Consider the following 23,018-nt stretch of genomic DNA (forward strand, 5'->3'; position numbering starts at 1 on the left):
GTTTGAAGCAAGAAAATGACAAGATCTGATCTATGTTTAAAAAGTAAACTGCTGTGTAGAGAATAGATAATAAGGGAGGACAGGAGTAAAAAGAGACCACTTAAGAAGCTATTACAGTTAAGTTTGGAATATGATAGCAATGGAGGAGATGGACAAAAGTGAACAGATTCAGGATATGTGTAGAGGTGGAGTAAGCAGGAGTTATTGATGAATTAGATGTAGAGGGCATGGGAAAAAGGATCAAGGATAACTAGGTGGGTGTGGTGGTATAATTTACTAAACTGGGTAAGAATGGAGGAGGAGAAAATTAAAAAGAGTTGTTTATTGGTAATGTTAAATTTGAAAGGCCTATTAGAAATCCATGGGAAAGGAGAGACCATTTCTGGAGAGAGAGATGGAAGTCACTGATACAGAATTGGTATTCAAAGCCATGACTAGATGAAATGACCTAGAAAAATTATATAAATTAACCTAACTGTCATAATCATGTTTGATTAAAATATAATCAATGTTTGATTAAAATATAATTTCTACCCTCCAGTGAAGATTTTCAATCAGTAGACTGGAATAGTGCCTAAAAATCATATTTTTAAGAAGAACCCCAAATAATTCCAGTGAATCTGGGGAGACATTATATTACGCTGAACATTAAAGTAGGTTTGGGTGTCTCAGTTTTATCCATTTAATGTCAATTTGTGTTCACAGAAGCCCAAGAGGCTAAGAATACCTACCGCAGAGGATTGCTGTAAGCATTAAATTAGAATATATGTAACAGCACCTAGTCATAGAAGTCATTCAACAAGCGGCAGCTTGACTTACACTTCCATTAGCGCTTGAAGGGACCTTGGTGAGGCCTGTGGTGCAGTGCAAACAACATGCGCCCTGTAATCAGACCAACCTGGGTTCAAAACCTGGCCCTGACACTCACTGTCTGACCTTGGGCAAGTCAAGCTATTCCATCTAACTAAGCCTCAGTTTCTTCATCCTGCCTTCAAATGCCATTGTGAGGACTGAACAGAATCATGTACATAAAGTGTTTAAGGTAAAATAAGTTGCGTAATAGTCATACAGTGGAATCCAAAATAGCAGGTGAAAATAAACGTTACATGCAAAAACACAGATGAACTTCAAACATAAAAGAAGTCTACACAGAAGACTACATATAGAATGATTATGTTTAAGGGTTCCAGGGTAGGCAAAATGATACATCGTTTAGGGATATATACATATGTGGTAAAAACATAGAGAAAAGTAAAGAACTGATTACAAAGTTCTGAAATAATGGTGACTTATGTGAAGAAGTGAAAGTGATTCTAAGTTTAGGGGCTTCAAGTACTGATAATCTAGTACTGAAGTTGAATGGTGGGCATGGGACTTCATGTAAAAATTGTTTAAAAAATGTTATTTGTCTGATCTATTTCAAAGTAACAAAATGTGAAGCGGTTAACTCAAAAATGTTAATGAAATTTAGAAGTCACTGAATCTAACACACTCTTTCATTTGCTATGTCTAAGTGTCTGAAGGCTCACCCACGCTTACCCAACAGTCAAGACCTGACCCAGGACTTGTGGCTCCCGTCCAGTGATAATACCATCTTATATTTTAATGCATTAATAAATCACATTAATATGCACAAATTTTATGGTTTTACTCACCACTCTGATAGTACTTAGAATCGTGTGTCCATCTGAAGCCAGTGCAGAGGCCAAAGTCAGTCAATTTAATATGACCGTCACGATCAATCAAAATGTTATCAGGTTTAATATCTCTATGGATAAAACCCATTTTATGAACACTTTCTACTGCACAGGTGAGTTCTGCTATGTAGAATCGAGCCAGATTTTCTGGAAAGATGCCCATTCTAATTAATAGGCTCATCATATCACCCCCAGGAATATAGTCCATTACAAAGTATAAATTGTCCTTATCTTGGAATGAATAATATAGACGAACTACCCATTCGTTGTCAGCTTCAGCCAGGATATCTCTCTCAGCTTTAACATGAGCAACCTGATTTCGAAGCAGAACATCTTTCTTTCGAAGCGTTTTTGTCGCATACAATGCCTTAGTATCTACTTTTCTTGCTAGACAGACTTCACCAAATGCTCCTATTCCTAGTGTCTTTATCTTCACAAACATAGACTTGTCCATTTTAGCCCTCTTAAGACGGATGTAATTAGACTCTTTTTGGCAAAGCATCTTTCTCATTTGATCCTGGGCATCTTGAGATAATCCAACCTAGGCAAATAAACTAAATGTTAAGTGAGGAATTATCTTCTATACAGAAAATTAAGAAATAGCTTGGAAAAAACTCAGGCATATATTTAAAGGTTAAATGCACAATTTTTACTAAAGCATGTTAGAGATCTAGAATATAATTCAGAGAAAATTAATTATCAAAAGTGCAGCTTAAGGGACAGTTAAGAGGATGTATATACAAAGTGAGTACATACGCGGATTCTGCTGTGGAGAGCAAGGAGAAGACAATACCAGTGACCAGCTTTCTACTCCTCTCTAATGCACTCAAAAAAGGGTCCCCAGGTGCAATAACCAAACATCTGTTCCCATGCAGCCTCATCTATCTCTCCATGCATACTCATCCCAAATCACACGATTAGACTGCCTTCATTATAAGCTTCTCTTTATGGAACGCCTAGGCCTCAAATATTCTTCTCTGATTTCATCCTTAATGAAAAGAAATTCTTTCACTCGAGGTTCATTTATTCTAAAAAACTGATGTGTTAAGAACAAAAGAATATCTTCTCTAACCTAACCACTCATTAATAGTCAGTCTTTCCTTTTACTTTCTCAAGGCATTAGAATAAGGGTAGGTAGGACTCACAGCCATCACTAACACAAAGCGCAAAGGGTTTCTCCTACCTTACTTAAGAGGGACAACTTGTGTGATTCCAGGATATCTTTTAGATATTTTGGAACATTTCAAGGAATAGTCAGTGTGACTTATGAAGATACCAAGACGGATAAAAACAAAAACCAACTGCTAAGTAGACATGTAATATCTGGATTTAGAAGGAAGGAACAGTTTATTCTTGGCTAGCTAATAAAGAACTAATTTAAGGGTTTAAGTAGAAAAGGAATTTGATTTGAAAAGTAAAGTCTAATTCTAGAAATGCAAGACTCATTAAAATATAGCAATCTCATGCTTCTGTTAGGATACACATTTGCATGCAAAATCTTTTAAGAAGGGTGGCATGCCAGACTTAGTATAGAACTGTTTCTCTTAAAATCTTACTTGCCTACACAGTAATGGAGGCTACAGAAGTCAGCAAAGCTTCCAACACCATAAAAGTTTAAATCAGCTATTAGTGAAAGTGAAGAGGAAAAAGGAAAAATAAACTAAGAAAATACACAGACAGACTTTAGTAAGAAAACTTAAGAGCTAAAATACAGATAAGTCATACAGATTATCATGGTATTTCTCATCTAACAAAATCAAATTTATAGCAGGAATAACAATACTGTCAAATCATATTTAGAAAAATAATTTTAAAAGAATGGCTTTCTCAAGTTTTGTGAGAAAATTTTATCACAAATTTAAGCCTCTTGGATTTTGAGTGATACGTAGATATAAGATTAGGAGTCAAACCTTTGAACTATAAACATATGATAAAAATAATAATGATGACAGTACCATATAGTATCTACTAGTAAAGAGATCTATATGGAAGTACAACAGAAATTAATTTAAAGTGAGTGTTTACCTATTCTAATCTCTTTAGCAGACTTTGACTGAATAATTTTAGCACATTTTCTAGTACATTATAAAAATGAAATTAGATAGGGAAATAACTGAAGGGAGATGTCTCTGACACTTTCAAGTAAGACCAACCTGATGAATAATAAACCCACAAGCCCAAAAAACTACTAAGTAAAAATGTTTGATGAATGTATCAAGAAATGAGACCCAGATAATTCTATCTCATTTTAAAATGTAAGGTAACATGTAAAACAAAATAATCCTTGCTCCAATTTCCATATAAAGGGATTACATACACCTAAACTGCACACTGTAAATTATATTTTTCTTAATTTATTAGAACTTTATTATAGGAAATTCTGAGTAAATCTTGAAATACTAAAATAAAATGCTATAATCAAAAGTACTTTAATGGTTGCTGACTTTTAAATAATTGACAATATATTTGGGTGTGAAAAGAGAAAAATTCTGGACCACTATATTTTAAAACAATACCAAGCAAATAGATGATCAAGTATAAAAATGGACATTTTAAAAGGTTTTACCCGCATCATTTCGTTTTCTAATTGTTTTTTACGATGCAGACGTTGCTGATGAGATTTGAGTACATTTTCTACATGTTGCTCCATAAAGAATTTAAATGCCTGAGGAGAATAACTTTGAATACGAGATTCCCTTCGCTCTTCATCTTTCTTGTTCTTCCTAACGGTGATAGGTGAAGTTGTAATCTGTTTCTTTTCTTTATCCCCACCATCAACATTTTCATAACTTTTTTCACCCTCGTCTTCCTTGGGCAAGCTCGGCTGATCCTCTTTGTTAGATTTATTGATTGACTCATAGGGAGGAACAGGTGGGTTTTGGTGTAGCAGATGTTTTGGATAAGGTGGTGGCGGACCTTGATAGTTTGGAGCTTCGGCAACAGGTGGCATGACGGTCATATTTGAAGTGGTACCCTCAGAAAAAGGACTAGGTTGAACAGTTTGAATGGGCTGTGGTATCCAAGACGGGTGCGTCGGTGCTAAGGCAGTCTGTAGCTCTGGTTTTAATACACGTATGCTTTTCACGGGTTGTTGAATTGGAGCTGGTGTGATAGCAGTGACTGTTGTAGCTGAAGGCTGAGAATTAGCAGAATGACTTGTTCTGTTTCCTAACGGGTTATTAAAAGAATTTGACCTCACTGGTATGTTAGGTTGCCAGGTAGGGATGTCATGCCCAGTGCTCGGGGACGACTGGGCTGGAGCAGAAGACGACTGAGGCCAAGTTGTTTGCAGTCCAGGTACACTAATGTTATAAAGATCCATGTTATGACTATTTCTATTTGGCACCATCATAGACTGAGGAATGTTTCCATTTGCATATGATGAAGGAGCAGCAGAGCCCCCTGTCTGTAAAGCAGAAGGGCTTTGTCCATTAGTTGTGGTCAGAGGATACGGAGGGGGTGGCTGCCGGTTCACGGCGCCAGCAGGGACCACGTTTTGGTGGATCATAAAATCAGTCTGACCACCACCATTCTGCATGCCAGATCTCCCTGGCTGAAAGTTAAACTTGTTAGAACTCTGCATGATGATTGGTTGTCTGCCAACAGGAACAGAACTAATGCCTCTCTGTCCCTGATTAGGAGGGTTCATTGGGGACGCGTTAAGAGGTGGTGGAGGATAGCCCTCCTGCCAGGTTCCAGGTGGAACAGGAGAGATTCGGGAGATGACGTATTCCATGTTCCCGGAAAAGCGCTTCGTTTGAGCACTGGGTTCCCATGAAGGGGGCGGTGGAGTTGTACCTCTTGGAGGAGGAGTCTGGCCTCTTGGAGGTGGTGGAGGAGTGACACTCCTTACTTGAGGTGGTGGTGGGGGGTTCACTCTCTGTCCATTGCTAGGGTGAGCTTGAGCAAAGGCTGTTATACCGGATCCTGACAAAGGTTTTCCTACGTCTGTCTGCGAGCTGGGACTTTCAGCACGATAGGCTGCACTGTCTCCCAGCGCTGGGCCATGTCTCTGAGGAACTAAGGATTCTTTAGAACCTTTCCAGCTTTGTTTGCGGTTAACTGATTGTTGCACATTCCCTATGGTCATAAAACAGAGGGGAAAGAAAACGAACATGTTTTAGCCTCTTATTTTTGAAAAATTTACCTCGGAATTGCAATACTACTGATAATTCTCTTTCAAGAATTATTAAAATCAAATTTCAGTAAGTGGTTTTATTTTACCTTTTAAATGTTTTTTTGTTTGTTTTTTTTGACTAGGTAATACACTCTCATACCTCAAAATTCCAGAGGTACAAGAGGATACCTACTTCTGTCCCTTAGTCAACCAGTTTCCTTTCTGGAAGGTAACCAATGTCATCAGTAAGCTATTTCAGTTATACACAAGTAAATAGTGTATGTCCTATTTATACTCTTCTGCCTGGTTCTTTTCATTAAAAAAATTGAAAATTTTTTTATCAGTATATAAAGTGTTTTCTCACTTTTAAAAAATTATATCATAGTTTTTCACTGCATAGATATACCCAAATTATTTAATCAGTTCCCCTATTGATGGATATTAAGGTTGTTTCTAGTCTTTTGCTTGACAAAAAAAAAAAATTTGTACAGATTTCATTTCATGCATATGTTAAGTAGAAAATTATGAGAAGTAGCATTAGTGAGCCAAACAGTGTGTCTACTTGTAATTTTAATAGATATAATAACTAACTTTAAATACATTTCAATATAGCTTCCAAAACAAAATGACAGCAGGGGGATAATTAGCTGAATACTAAATAGGCATGAATTTTACAGAGTCTCTCTTTACTGGAATTTCCAAATGAAATAGGAAAGAAAATATGCGATATAAAAAAATATTTAAAATATTCTGGTCATTGGAAAAAGGTATATATTATATATGTAATATATTTATATAAAATACAATATTATACATTCCAGAAGGATTAAACACTTAAGTGTTAAAGATGAAACCATACAAATACCAGGAAAAAACAAGTGAACATTCAACAATATCAGGGTATCTCTTTGGGAAGTCTTCCCACATATGACAAAGGTAGAGAACATACAGTAAAATACTAACGGCTCCAAGCTTTCCCATCACCTCCCTAAGGCTGGTTATCTTCTGCAGACCTTACTTTCCTTTCAACACTTTGCAATTAAGGTTTTCTTTAAAAATAAATTGGCTAAAAGGTGAGGTTATACCTCTCTGCTCTCCATTTATGCTTCCAGGTCACTGCTTTCCTTCATATTCTTTTTAACAAGCTGGCTCTTTGGAAACTCCTGCTATCCAGGAGCCTGCATCCATTCCTCTCACCAACCTAATGAATTCGTACTTGCTTGCCCTCAATCACACATAACTGGCGTTTGCTGTACCCTAAGCCTAGCCAACATTCTATAATTTCGACATCCACAGGGACAAACCATCCATCACCCTCACACCTCTGTTACCTGAGCTCCTCCCCCCCCCCACTCCACTGCAAATATTACTCCCAAGGTCACATTTCTCATTTTGATACCACCCATATCTGCTTTTTTAAAATCACTAATTTGAGGTTTATACTCTTGGACCACGACTCCTTCTCCTTCTCATGTTTAACTACACTGACTGCAAATATTCTTCAACCTCCTCAGGACCTCCAATGGTAAGCCTCCACGTCCTCCTTTCTTTATGGCACACTTGAACCAACTGAAATCCATGGTCCAGGACTTCTTTCTTCCCTCTGCATTCCCCTTCTCCTCTCCTCATTTCTATTCATTCACTAAATATTTATTGAGCACCTAGAGCCAGGCACCTCTGAGCAATCCAAGCACATTGATGAGTAAGACAACATCACTGGCCCCATGGAACCTACATTCTTGAGGGAGAAGACTGACAATAAACAAGTGAATAAATAAATAAGGTAACATCCTGGTTCAATAAATGCTACATGAAGCAAACATAAATGGTGGCAAATGATAGAGTAACAGGAGGATAGAAAGGGATGAGTCAGTGGTCAGATAAGGCTCTACCAAGAACATGACATATAACCTAAGACTGAGCAAAAGTCCTGAGGAGGGAGCTTGGTATTTTCCAAGATCAAAATGAAACCCAGTATGGCTGGAGAGCAGTAAATGAGGGCCAGGGTGGGACTAGATTAAGTGTGAGAGTAGCGAAGCCATGGAGAGGAGTTTGGAAGGAATGAGAAGCCACTAACGGCCAGGGAAGAATCTGCCCTGATTAAGGATTTAAATGACCCTTTCAGCAACTTTCTGAACTCCCTTTATCTCCCTGCCTCATTCTGTATACTTGTTTAGTAAAACTCCAGTCACGGGTGATTCCAGCCTCTTCTTTTCTAGCAGGTGATTTCACCTGCTAGAGAAGGTGAAGTAAAAGCAGATTGATTCCACCACAAATTCATGAGCAGCATCATTAAATGGCCTCAGCACTGCCTGGAAATCCTACTGTTCCTTTTGGTCTCCACTGTAACCCTTGGTAATCCTCAGTGTCCTCAAATTGCCTGCCCAGGCCATCACCCATCATCTGACTTTCTACTTTAAAGAAAACTGAACCCAGCAGAAAGGAATTCCCGTATCTTCCCTACATAACCTAGGCCCATGTGCTCCTATTAGAGCAAAATAGTTATTTCTCTTCCTACGGAAGGCGAATAATCTCTCATCCTATGCTTTAGATCCTTTCTTCTCCTGGCTTCTCAGGAACCTTACTTGATCCTTCTCTGTTGAATATTTAATTTCATCCTGTAACTAGAATTTTGTAACTATCTTTTAAATATGCGTAAGTCTTTCCTATTAAAAATTATAATAAGGCTCTCCCTCCACTCCCATATAAAGTGTTACATAGTGCGGGTCCGCCAAGTGGTATTAGCCCACTATGAGACAGGTATGGAAGTTGAGAGTAAAAATTTACAGACTTACAGAAATTTGACAATAATTTTATATCTGTTAAATGTAGTAATGAACTACTTGGACTAGTGTTTTATATGTCATTAAAAATTTATTTTCTAATAATATGTTAGTATTTTATTTTATAAAATTACCAACCTGTAATGAATTGAAGATTAAAGAAAGGTCTTTACCACAGACAGGAAGCACTACTTTTGCTAATGGCCTCACTCTACCGTCAGAGAAAAACTTCTCAAAGAATTATCTATACTTGAGTTCTTCACATCCATTTATTCCTCAACTCACTCCAATCTGAAGTATGCTCCCATGACCGAACAAAAATAAGTTACTCCATGTATTATGGGATGAATTGTGTCCTCCTAAAATTCAGTACGTCTTAGCTCCCAGTACCTCAGAATGGGAATGTATTTGAAGGCAGGGCCTTTAAAGAGGTAATTAGGATTAAGTAAGGCCATAGGGTGGGTCTTAATCAAGTATGACTGGTGTCCTTATAAGAGGAGGAAGTCTGGACACTGAGAAAGACCCCAGACACCAGGCACGCAGAGGGACCCACTGAGAAGGTAGCCATTTGCAAGCCAGGGAGAGAGCCCTCAGGAGAAACCAAACATGCTGACTCCATGATCTCCGACTTCTGGCCTCCGGAACTGTGAGAGAATAACTTTTATTTAAGCCACCCAGCCTGTGGTATTTTGCTAGAGCAGCCCTAGCAGACTAATGCACCATGTCACTAACGCCAGGACGGCACTGTCTAGTTCTCACCTTGATCCATCTCTCTTAGTAGCATTTGGCATTTCTGACTATTCCTTCCCCTTCTTGAAACACTCTCTTCCCTAGGCTTTTAAGACACTAGGAACCTTATTTTCTCACTTCCTTTTTAGCTAATTCTTCTGTCTTCTTTGCAGGCTTATCCTCTCCTATCAGCTACTGAGTAATAATAGGCTCGGTACTCTAGTCCATCGTGACGTGACGTTATCTCCTTCAGCCGCCCTACTTCACGCAGGGCTAAGACAAGAGTGGTCTATATCTACATCCCTACTTGACATCAACACTTAGATAACTCAATGAGCCTAATTCAACCTTATATCTATGACCAGACTTACGATCTTTCTCCCCCAAATCCCGTTCTCTCTCCGCATTCCCTTTATAACGCGGTATATCAGCATCCATTTTCTACACCACAAGCCTAACAGTCATCCCTCTCCCATGTAATCTATCCCCAAGTCCTTGTCAACTTTCCTTCTCCCATCTCTCTTAATCCATTCCTATTTCTCCATTCCCATCGCCCTAGTCAGACTGCCCTCATTTCCTGTGAACGACTGGATCTCTTATCAAGTCTATCCAGATACTCTCCCTTGCTCTCTCTAACCTGTTCTCATGCACTGCAGCCATCTTTTTGAAACACAAATCTAATCATCTCATCATGTTTCCATACCTTCCTGCTACTCTTAGAAAATCAATAGACAGTCCTGCATAGTCAGCCCCTATGCACTTCTCGTCATTATCTCATACTTTTGTCTTCAGTGCTGTAGACATTTTCATTTCTTCGAATGTGGTATCAAAACCTGCCAGACAGGCCATGCTAAGGACACACTTCCTCACTAAACCCTTGCCTTTCTGCAGATATCAGCTCTACTATCAGTTTCACAGGAAGGTTTTTTCTGATCTCCTTGATTAGGTCAAAATCCCTTTATTATGAGTCCATAGTACCATGTAACTTGCCCCTCTTCATTCCCACTTACGTAGCTGTAATTCTACAACTGTAGAATGATCTCCCTTACTAAAATGTCATCTCCACAAAAGGGCAAGAACTTCATACCTAATGCCGAGCAAAGGGCCTCAAACAGTGGTTGATCAATAAAAATTTGCTGAATGAAAGGAAAAATGAATAAATAAGGCTTCTTATAAATCAATGAAAAAGAGAAACACAAGATTAACAAAGAATTAAAATGCCAATTGAAAAATAACCAATAAACAAATGTTCAACCTCACCAGTGATCAAAGAAATATGAATGTAAACTGAGATAGTATTTCCACTGCCATTAACTATATAAAAATGATAATACCTAGGATTTACAAATATAGGCATTCTCATATTAAACTGATTGGGAGAATGTAAGTTGGTAACACCTTTTCGACAGTAAAATCTAAGAGAAACTTTAAATTTTTGCAAGTCTTTAAAAATTTACTTTTACGAAATCAGGAATGTACAAACATTTAGGTACCAGGGTATTTAAGCAAGGCTGTCTATAATGGCAAAAAAGATAAAGGAAACAAGACAAATGTCAAAAAAGGAGAGATTAGTTAGAGTATTTGATAAATCTATTTTAATGTAGCTATTAAAATCATTCCATTTAATAACAAGGCAGTTATGCATGGTATGTTAAGTGAATGAAGTAGGTTTTAGTATGACCCGTTTTTTGCTTATACAACAAGAATCAAAATATACACATATAAACCCACTCAGGTTTTCCACAGGAAAAAATACTGAGAAACAAAACCAAAATATTGTGAGTATTAATAGTGTTTTCTTTTTGTTTATTTACTTCTTAAATAGTCTATGATGAACATGGTTTACTCTTATAATCAGATTATAAAAAGAAAGAAACAGTTTGAATACTCGTGGTCAAATAGGAGAAGTATTTCAGCTGCAGTGTACCCAATCACAGAGATCTCAATCTAGACCACCACCTATCAGAACTGCCTGTGGAACTTTTGGGGCCATCCTCTAACTCATATTGGTATAGTATAACACTATAATATTATTATCCTAATTTGAGATTTTCACTTGCTGTGATGCTTTTAACAACTTCTTAGAGTAAAGATTTGATATTCTTAAATATTTAAAACAATGTTATAAAATAAGAGACTAGGGAAAAAGTCTGATTAATCACCTGGTTTCAAGCCGGCATTAATAGGTCTGGCAGCTGCCGCAGCCATCTGCTCCCGTCGAGGATCCTGGTAACTCATTTTACTAATGAATTCAATGGCAGCTTCTATACTTCGGTTATTAGTTTTCTGAAGAGCCTGTATAACCATATCCTAATATGAAATTTGAAAAAAGGAAACAAAATTTAAAGCTTGTAATTAATAAGAGGGAAAGAGCACTATGAGTTCCATTAGCAAAACCCATAATTATGAAGAACAGGGCCCCGAACCATAATATTCACATACTGTTTGTAAAGCTACTTATAAGCATCCATACATTCTCAAATTACTCAAATCCTTCAAATGTGTCTTTAATCTCTTCACCTCTATGTAACGTATTACTGTTTTCTTCTAGAATTAACTACTTCTGAGTACAACCATAGCAATATGATTCTGATTATTTCTCATTCTTAATTTCATTCTTATATGAACAGACTATCAGATTGTTAAAAAGGTATCATTCAAAATACTGAAAATCATTCTTTTGTATCATTCAAACATTTTATTAAGCACCTTCGCCACTGTGTTTAAAAAGAACTATGTAGTTCTGGTTCCTATCCTCAAGCTTATATTTTAGAGAGCTTTATTTACAAGGACATAAATATAGGGCAACCGGAAGAAGAGTAACACTTAGACTATCTATGATTATGTGATGGAGACTTTAGGAGGCTAGATGGTATGATGGAAAAAGCAGAGTCTGGAATCAAAGAGAACTGAGTGAGTTTTAGCGGCCCCACACCACTATGCTTTTGTTCCTCATGCTTAGAAGTAAAAGTATCCTCCAGTGAGTGTAGATTTATGTACCGCACTTTACAACTATGTGAACTTTGGCAAGTTATTTAACCTTTCAGAGCTGAATTTCTTCATCTGTAATAGACTCACAGAGTTGATGTGAAGATTAAATAAGAAAACCTGTGGAAGCACGTAAGCACAGCGCCTGAAGCTCAGATGTGGGACGTCCTCCTGTTCCGCTCCCTGTCCTTTACGTTATATGTAAACATACCCACTTACAGACGAACTTGCAGAAAGTATACTGATAGGCATCTTTCAAGAGCTAAGCAGCTACTTACATGTCCTAGAGGATTTAGTATTTCAAACAGTATGTTTAAATGAGAAATGGCTCAGTAAGACAGACTAGTGGGTGAACAGGCTACTGAGAAATGATCTTCCTATGTGAAATGACTGGAGATGTGAGACCAAGCGAAAATAGGCTGTGACAGACGCTTGTTGCCTACGCAAAATCCATTCTCCCTTTCTTGGAGAAAGGTACTGATTAGGTAGAAAAAGTTTCCTTATAGCTACAGTGGTCACATGACAATTCTGACCAAGGAGACAAAAGAATTTCTGGAAGAATGTTGCTATGCCTGCTTTAGGTACTGTTCCTTCCTATGGCCTGTTTCCTAGACAACACAGATAGACAGACCACCTGTGCTAGAGCATGTTACCATCAAGGAGGAAAATTCAAAAAACTTCTAAGAGTCATTGGTTCTGAAATCTTTAAGAGACTGAATCAATGCTAACAATATACTCGGAGTCACTATTTTGTTTAAAGCATTATTTGGATTTTTGTTACAAGCAACCAAACCCAATCCTTAACTGGTATAAAGGTACAGTATGGTCACATTTTATGCCAATCAGACTGCAAATTTGTAGTGAAATACAAAGGAATTAATAAGTTTCATTTTATGTGCAATTTTAAAGTAATACAAATCACCCCAAATTAAAATTCACCAGGGACTACTTAACTTTAAAACTGGCTAAGCCAAGGGAACTGTACTTATGCTATTATCACATAGCAGTGCCATCTCAGTTGGTAAGAAAATTGGCACCCACCACCCTTTTTCAATATGTTGGGTACCATAATCTTATAAAATGCACCAGAATTTCAGCCTGTGATTCTGGTGGTAATTATGCTGGCTTTTATTTTTGAGTATTTATTGCTATACACAAAAATATTTTTATATCAGCAACAATATTAACCAGTGTTCTTCACATGGGGGTGTTAGTACCAGTATGAAAGAGCACCCTCAAATGAGTAACTTTGGAATAGGAGTCTTATGTGATAAGAAAACATTATGTCCATAATACTATGCTTCTGCTTTTCATGCTTAGAAGCAAAAATACTCTAGTGATTGTAGATTTGTGTACCAAAAATGCATCAATTCTATTTAACGTTTATTCCTATGAGGAAATTAATCTTGAAACATTTGAGTTTTTAAATTTATAGAGCACCAGAAACATATTCTCAAAAAACTGCAACTGCCTTGAATTTGGCATAGCTAAAAGAATAGAGCTTATGAAATGATAAAAATAATGAATAACTGGATGAGAATTTTGAAGAGCCAAGTTGGGATCTTGAATAAATTCTGCAATATAATGGGAAGTTATCAGAATCAGTGATTCAAGGACAAGTAGAAGTAAATTGCCATATTCTTTATATCATCATGGGTATAAATAATACTAGGTTGGTGCAAAAGTAATTGTGGTTTTTGCAATTATTTTTAACCTTCTAAACCGCAACTACTTTTGCACCAACCTAATACCATACCTTCATTATTTGGATAAATGAGGATTGATAAATGTCTAAATGCTTTTAGTAAAGCAACCTTGCTTAAAGGGTTATTAATGTCATAAGATGACAATTTTGTGTGATTGTAATAAAGCGATATATCTTTGTGATGCGAAGCAATTATTGTTATTATTGCCAAAAGATAAAGAATACGGCACTGACCGATGCCTTGCATTTCTTAAAGTTGTCTACATTAGAAAGAAATTTTAAGTTCCTTAAAGGTATGGAACATGTTTCGTATGACTATTTTGATTGATGAACTCACACAGAGTAAGCGCTCCATAAATACACACATATCTACTAGGTAACTGACATACACATTACCACTTAAGGGCCTTTATAGTCACGTGTTTTTCTAAACTGTTCCTAGCAATATATAAAAGGAAAAAAATAAGAGCAACAATTCAGTTGTGTCTTTATTCTTTGCCTTTTGGCTAAGGAATTAGGAAGAAAGTACAGTACTCTGGAAATTCTCCATTTAAACCATTTCCTGGATCCTCCAACTACTAACCAGGAAAACCATCCAGGTCCTCTCTTCCTCTCTCTGTCTCTCTCCTGTTGCAAATCCAATTAGAACACTTAGGACTAAAAATTATAGGAAATATTAATCAAATGAATGAATAGAAAGGGCCAGAAAGAATAATCATTTTTCTTCCTAGTTTAATTGTAAATCTCCCTTTTCAAATCGTTTAGTATAATGTAGACTTAGGTTCTTATTTTTAAAATTAAATATAGATACCTGAAATGCAGTCACCAAAATATTAACAATAGTGAAGGAATTTTAAGGGTAACTAACTTTGTGTTGGGGAACTAAAGGTAATTTTCAGTTTCTTCTTTATACTTTTTAATTTTTAACAGAAAATAGGTATTATTTTATTTATTTATTTTTAACCATTTTTAAGGAGGGCGCAGCTCACATTGGCTCATACTGGAATGAAACTACAACCTTTGTGTTCTTAGCACCACGCTCTAACCAACTGAGCTAACCGGTCACCCCAAACAGGTATTACTTTTATGATCAGGAAAAAAGTTCCTATAATTTTGAAAGGAAACATAATCAATGCTTGATTATTCACATTATATTTTCCACGGCCAATTTTCATCTAAAATGATTTATGCCACCTAAAGGAATCATATAAAGTGTGTTATGGAAAATAAAATTTATTAATAAACAAAATATGATTAAATATATGTGCTATGAAAAACTTTTTAAATGAGTTCTGAAGGTAAATATTAAAGACTTGGCATAATTAACAGGAACTGAAATTTCGTTAGAACTTTGAAATTCTTGGGGGCTGGCCCGGTGGCTCAGGCGGTTAGAGCTCCATGCTCCTAACTCCGAAGGCTGCCGGTTCGATTCCCACATGAGCCAGTGGGCTCTCAACCACAAGGCTGCCTGTTCAACTCCTCGAGTCCCGCAAGGGATGGTGGGCTCTGCCCCCTGCAACTAAGATTGAACATGGTACCTTGAGCTGAGCTGCCGCTGAGCTCCCGAATGGCTCAGTTGGTTGGAGCGCATCCTCTCAACCACAAAGGTTGCCAGTTCGACTCCCGCAAGGGATGGTGGGCTGCGCCCCCTGCAACTAGAAAACGGCAACTGGACCTGGAGCTGAGCTGCACCCTCCACAACTAAGACTGAAACGACAACAACTTGAAGCTGAACAGCACCCTCCACAACTAAGATTGAAAGGACAACGACTTGACTTGGAAAAAAGGCCTGGAAGTACACACTGTTCCCCAACAAAGTCCTGTTCCCCTTCACCAATAAAAAAAAAAAAGAAATTCTTGGAGATTTGATCAACATGTAAATTTTCAGTTTTTATGAAGACTTGGGCCTGTGAGTGACGTGAACATGACTGCGCAATGAAACCTCTGATTGTGTTTCTTCTTCTGTCCTATAAACTTAAAGCTGCCATCTCCTGAGAGCTGTCGTTTCTGCCACAGCCACTTAGCTCACCAGAGCTCCTATCGCGAGCACACACACATGCCCTGACCCGCCCTCACCTGTGGCTTTCTTCAACTGCACTTCCACTCTCACTTCATGGCTTGACCTTTTAAATCCCAGAAACCACAGAGAATACTAAAGAAATAATAATTATTTTGTTTTAATAATTCATGGAATTGTGAACATTCTTTGCTGATATAATATACAAAACGTAAACCTGATAAACTGTCTCAAAGGAAACATTTAGGCAGGAGATCACCTAAAATGTGTTATGTAGTATAAAGCAAGAAAAATCTTTTGTCTTTAAAAGTTCTTACCTCATCAAACCCAGCAGCTTGTAAATCCTGAAGCATTTGTGGATTAACTTCTGAAGTACTTCGACTTGTTTCATTTGCAAATGGTTGTAGAGAGTTTCGAATTTCCAGCAAGGCTTTATGATGAGTCCCAAATTTGGGTGGATTTCTGATTTGTCGAGGATCTTCAATTGACATTTTGCTCATGTTATGCTCCACCTTAACAGCATCGGATGGTTTCGATAAATTCCTAAGGGATTCCCGAATTTCTTGCAACATTTGCCGGCTGCTGCCAGTGTAGTTACTGGCAGGAAAGGTCTTAGGCCTCATTTGTCTATATCCCTCTGGCTTTTCACTCCTCTTCATGAAAACATCTATATGTATAACCCACACACAGGACTTCTTTAAGAGCTACTGGATAGATTCAGAGACTTCACTTGAGAAAATGGAAAAGGATCCTTTGCATAAGTCCCCAGGAATGTTAAAATTCTTTACAATTTAAATAATTAAACCTATAAAAGAAAAAATAAATAAAAGCTATAAAGTGTTTAACTGATAAAGCAGTACCATGAATGGGGCGGGGGGGGGGTGAATAACACTGATTGAGGAGTTAAGAGACCTAGGTTATAGTTCTAGCTCCATTTTAGACTACTGTATGATAAGGAGAAGTTAGTTCATCTCTGTGCCTATTTCCTAATCTATGAAATTACCTCAAGTAGTGGTTATGTGGTAAAAAAAATAATATTAAGAGTGCTTTTGTAAGCATACAAAGTATATACGAATGTAAGGGACTGCTAAATGAACAATACAACAGGCAACCTCTCATGATCAACTTCACCTAGTGGCTCTAATTTTAGATTTTACAAATCAGACTTCATAAGATTTCTTTAGGAAAAAAAGGGTATTGTTGCTTTAAAAAAGGTTTTTTAACCACCAGTTTAGAAGACTTCTTTATGCTTCAAAACAGATGCCTGGGTCTATTTTCCAAACTGTGGACTGGGACTCTGGAGACTGTACACTTCTTAACAACGGGATGGAGAAAGGACCCTGAGGACAAACTTATTCCTCAACGTAGGAATGTCTTCTACAACGCACTGGAAGAACAGTCATCTAAAATCTATATACATGTCCCCACTGATAGGAAAATCACTAATTCAAGAAAGCTATTCCACTTGCGATGTACAAGAATTGTTTAGGAATGTTTTCTTTATGTGGAGCAGTGTGAAATCTCACCCGGTGCATGGTGAGAGCCTGTTATGGGCCAGGGCTAAACAACTTGGCTTACATTCTTACCTAACAATCCTAACAGCCCTGTGAGGGAGGTTTACTATCTCTACTTTGCAGAGGAGGAAACTGAGGTTCAGAGAGTTTGGGTCAAATAGTCTGTAAGTGGTACCACTGGGATGTGAAACACTGCTAATTATCATCTACTGGGAGCCCATTTCTCTTCTCACTACAAACACCACTCATGTTACATCACGTTTATAGACAGACAGATACAGGTATCTCCTTCTTGTCATTTAGGTATCAGCCTTGTTACTTCCTCAAAGACCCTTTCCCTGGTCCCTAATTACCCTGTTTTGTTTTTCTTGATAGTACTTATCACTATCTAAAATTATCTTACTTGTTTACTTGTTTATTGTCTATCTCCCCTCACTGAAATAAAGCTCGAGAGTAGAGGACCTTATTTGTCTCTTAACCACTGTCTGTCCACCACCTACCATATTTTGCCATGTATAATGTGCACCTTTTTGCCTAAATTTGTGAGGGGAAAATAAGGATAAGCATTATCTGTGAGTAGTACTAATTCCTTAGCTATATAAGTGTTTTTAATCTACTTACGCTCATGAGTTAAAAGTGTAACTCTAGAAATCAATAATGGTATCTGTATGCAAAATAATACAGAATACGATAATTGAACTTACAACAACCTTGCAAGACAGAGAGTTCTTGGCCTTCTATGATATGTAAGTATCGTAAATTTGTTACCAGTACATAAAATTTCTTGTACCTTGTATCTGTTCTTGTGTTTTGTAATTATTTGTTAAAAAAATTTCTTGTATCATGTTAAAAAAATAAATGCTAAAATTGCTTTATAATACAAAAAACAAGTTCCTAAATGTAAACAAAAAATTTTGAATTAAGAAATTAAAATGAAAGATTTTTTTCCTGAAAGTTTGGGCCAAAAACGTGGGTGCGCATTATACACGGAAGCGCATTACACCCAACAAAATACTAGAGTCTAACATATAATGAGTGCTCAATATACACATTCTGAGGGTGCCAAAAAAACATATACACATTTTAAGAAGAGATGCTCAAAGTGGTTACCATCAATGTCCAGACACTTCTGATTACAGCGAACTACTGCTTGAGTAACGGTGACCAAAGTGTCCACTTGTATACATTTTTTTGGCACCCCCGGTATGTTGAACAAATGAAATAAATGTGTCTTCCAAACATCCCCAGTACCTTCAGCTGTTCCCTAATTCTAGTCACGCTCTTTTGGATATACTCCAGTTTGTTAAAAAACAAACAGCAGCACAACACTTGTAACGGAAAAACAAAAAAAAAATTACTCAAGTACTTGTTCTGTTAATTATTAGCAATATGGACTTGGGCATTGAATTCGCTCAAAAACTGTCTTCTGAGGGATAAAATGGTTGGAGTGGGCCGGCCCGGTGGCTCAGGCGGTTGGAGCTCCGTGCTCCTAACTCCGAAGGCTGCTGGTTCTATTCCCACATGGGCCAATGGGCTCTCAACCACAAGGTTGCCGGTTCAAATCCTCGAATCCCATAAGGGATGGTCGGCTCTGTTCTCTGCAACTAAGATTGAACACGGCACCTTGAGCTGAGCTGCCACTGAGCTCCCAGATGGCTCAGTTGGTTGGAGCGAGTCCTCTCAACCACAAGGTTGCCAGCTCGACTCCCGCAAAGGATGGTGGGCTGTGCCCCCTGCAACTAGCAACGGCAACTGGACCTGGAGCTGAGCTGCGCCCTCCACAACTAAGACTGAAAGGACAACAACTTGAAGCTGAACAGTACCCTCCACAACTAAGATTGAAGAGGACAACAACTTGACTTGGGAAAAAAAAAAAAAAGTCCTGGAAGTACACACTGTACCTCGATAAAGTCCTGTTCCCCTTCCCCAATAAAAAATCTTTAAAAAAAAAAAAATGGTTGGAGTAACAAGGTTTACCTTATGGCTTGAACAAGGGTTAAGAGGAACAATTAAGGAAATATACACACAGGTATTCAAAGATGTAGGATGTTCCTTGCAACACCAAAGACAGCAAAAGACGACATCAATCTAGATGCCCATCAGTAATTGTTTAATTCACAGTACATCTATATGTGATGAAACATCTGTCAAAAAGAATGATACACATCTATCTAAATGTACTGACATGAAAAGACACCCATAATGTATTCTTAAGCAAAAAAGGCAAGTTCCAAAACACTATGTATAAAATAAAGCCAGTTTCTATTCTAAAATCAGATTATGGTGATGGTTGTAGAGCTCTGTAAATATACTAAAAACCACTGAATTGTATACTTCAAATGAGTAAACTTCACGGTATATACATTTTACCTTAGAACTGTTAAAAATAAACCTTTTTTATGTTTTAAAATAATTATGGAGAGTAATTATATATACACGTACATGAATATTTGCAGCAGGCCTGAGACAGGATGAAGTCCTAGAGGCACAGTTTGCTGATGACTGCACCTCAATAATCAGTACTTTTGTGGTACAACTATTAAATAAATTATAAATCAATCAAATTCGTGACAAGCAATTTACATTTTCCCATTTTGTGAAAACAAAAATGAAGTTTGACAATGTGTTGCTGAAAATTACATATTCTGTCTACAACATAGCCCGATCTACTGACAATTCATAAATGAAACTAAGACTGACACACCTTGTGCTTTTATGAAGAAAGATGGTCCCTAATGATAAGCATTTTTCCCTAAGCTTTCCCCAAAATAGTAATTTAATAGCTTACTGATGAATTTTTGTATGTTTAACATTTAACTCACCAGTCTAAAATTTGCAGAATTCACCTTCTTGCCCTTTTTGAAAGGGAAGGTATTTTCCATTTCTGGTTCTGGAACCTCTCATTTCAGCACAATCAAGGATTAACAGTAGTGGTTGCGCAATCTCATGTCAGTTCTCTCACTACCTAGGCTGTATTTCATTTATAGCACCTAAGCATTCCTTTAATACCTCATGGGTTTCAACTGTTAGCTAACCATCATTTTATTATTTTTCCCATTTCCAAGAACATTCTTGATAGAGAAGAAAAAAAATAAGCATAGTTTTGCTTCTTTCTGTCAAGATACAGCATTTGCTTTCATTCCCCTAACTGAGGACCTGGTAAGCAGTAGGCAGTGCAGAAGTCTCTCTGTTGAACTAATAAATGCAGGTGACCTGCATTTATTAAAAATAGATACCTTCTTTTTCACTCTTATGGAAATATCTTGTTTTTTCCCAATTATAAAAAGATACATTCTTACTGATAATTCAAATACTATATAATTATGTAGAGTCCCTCATTCACACCCCTCAACAGAGAATCATTATAGTAGGCTGAACAATGAGATCGCAAAAGATATCCACTCCTAATCCCTGGGATCCACAAATGTTATCTTGTTTGGAAAAGAGGACTTTGCAGATGTCACTAAATTAAGGATCCTGAGATAAGGAGATTATCATGGATTATCCAGGTGGGCAGTACATGCAATTACAAGTGCCCTTAGGAGAGGCAGGGGAGATTTGGTACACAGAGATCTGATACACACAGAAGAGGAGGCAGCAACGTATCCATGGAGGCAGAGACTAGAGCGATGTGGCCAGACGCCAAGGAATTCCGGCAGCCAACAGAAGGTGGAAGTGACAAGAGATGGCTTTTCTCCTAGAGCCCCTAGAGGCAAAGTGGCCTTGCAGACACCTTGATTTTAGGCCAGTGATACTGATTTTGGATTTGCTGCTTCCAGAACTGTGAGAGAATAAACTTATGTTATTTTAAGCCATCGAGTTTGTAGTAATGTGTTACATAAGGCACAGGGAATAAAATTATTAATACTGCACATTCGAACATATATTACTGTTAATAAAAATGGGGCTATAACACACAAAATGTAATGCCATTCTTTTACATGATCATGTGAATTTACACAGAGAATGTCATGTTGCCCAAACTTCCTCATCCAAAGAACTGTTATCCCCAGAGCATTTCATGAAATTCATGTTCTATGGAGTATAGTTTAGAAAATGATGGATCAGAAAAATTGATTCTAGTCCTGTATTTTACAACCCTGTACTTTGATAATGTAATTTCTAAAATACTGCTAACATCCAATGCTGTGCACAATAGTTAAAGAAATGACTAAATACTGGTATATGTTTAATAATGTTTTAGGTTAAAATAAATGAAAAATTAGTTTATGCTTATCTCTTTCATCTACATGTTGAAATACATGAGAATATGTCTGGAATTTATTTCAAAATAATTTGGATTTGTGGTGAAATGGATGGAGATATAAATGAGACAAACGTAGCAGTAAATTGATTGTAGCTGGGTGGTGAGTACATGAGAGTTTGCTGTTCTATTTCCTTTACTTTTGTGTATGCTTGAAATTTTCCAAAACAGAAAGCTAAAATATAAAAATAAAAAGAAATAACTATACCACTCTAGGTCTGGGAGTAGTTCTGTAACAAATTATTCTTATTCAAATACAAAATACACTAAAAACACAGAGGATTTCTTTGAAGAAGCCATTAATTCTACATGACAATATCATTTCAACATGAGCTTTTCAGGAGAAATAACAAAAACATAACATTTAAATGCTCATTTCACTTGTAAACTATCTGCATCTTGATTTCAGAAATGTTGGAATGGAGGAAATGTGGCATATCTTTATCCAATCGCTGTTGAGAAATCCTTGTGGAAGAGACTATATTCACATACTCCCCTCTATTTCCCAGATTAGCTCTGGCCAAAGTCCTGTGAGGTATAATTGTGCCACTTCTGGGCTGAGGCAGGTAAAAGCCAGTGTGCTTCTCCATTTCTCTCTTTCCTGCGTCAATTACAATGCAGGTCACATTTTGAGATGGTATCTTCACAATATGGAGGGAATATGGCCTATTACTGACCCCCACTGGACTTTGTGTGAGCAAAATAGGAATCTCTGTTGTGTTAAGCCATTGAGAGATATGTAAACACACATATATATACATATATGTGTGCTTGTGTGTGTGTGTGTATATATATATATAACAAAACTGCCTAATATTATTGTGGAACAGAGACCACCCAAAACAAGAAGAGTATTTTATTCAGAGCTTGCTGTAGCAAAGGAGTGAGCCACCGCCACTTGTGTTTGGCAGAGACTCAAAGGCAGGCAGGGGAATAGAAAAGCTTTATATGGGGGAAAGGGAAGGCATCAGGTGTGTCTTGGTTGTAGGTTGTTACCACGAGGAAGCCGGAAGCCAGCTAACTAGAAGCAGGGCATCTTATGTGATTGGTCTGAAGAGAGTATTTGGCTTTGTAGGTCTTAACTTGGAAGATGGCAGTTACTGACCAAGACCTGACTGTTTGGGTCAACTGCTCCTGAGGCTGTTGGTCAGAGCTCTATTTTCATGGATGATCTGGCCATTGTCTATGTCTCTCATTATCCTGA

At 37.4% G+C, this 23,018-nt stretch overlaps 1 protein-coding gene across 1 annotated transcript in view; it reads right to left on the bottom strand.

The window, feature by feature from the left end:
* Positions 1–23,018, bottom strand: part of LATS1 (large tumor suppressor kinase 1) — a 47,972-nt gene that overhangs the window by 19,213 nt on the left and 5,741 nt on the right. The window contains exons 2-5 of the mRNA XM_019746937.2: positions 16,354–16,841; positions 11,489–11,636; positions 4,264–5,777; positions 1,656–2,238 (exon numbers count right to left, since the gene is read on the bottom strand). Of these exons, the coding sequence (XP_019602496.2) occupies positions 1,656–2,238; positions 4,264–5,777; positions 11,489–11,636; positions 16,354–16,695 (2,587 nt within the window). The 5' untranslated portion in view covers positions 16,696–16,841. The remainder of the gene's footprint in view (positions 1–1,655; positions 2,239–4,263; positions 5,778–11,488; positions 11,637–16,353; positions 16,842–23,018) is intronic.

The sequence above is a fragment of the Rhinolophus sinicus genome, linkage group LG05 (assembly GCF_036562045.2).
Source record: "Rhinolophus sinicus isolate RSC01 linkage group LG05, ASM3656204v1, whole genome shotgun sequence".
In the NCBI taxonomy this organism is placed as follows: domain Eukaryota; kingdom Metazoa; phylum Chordata; class Mammalia; order Chiroptera; family Rhinolophidae; genus Rhinolophus; species Rhinolophus sinicus.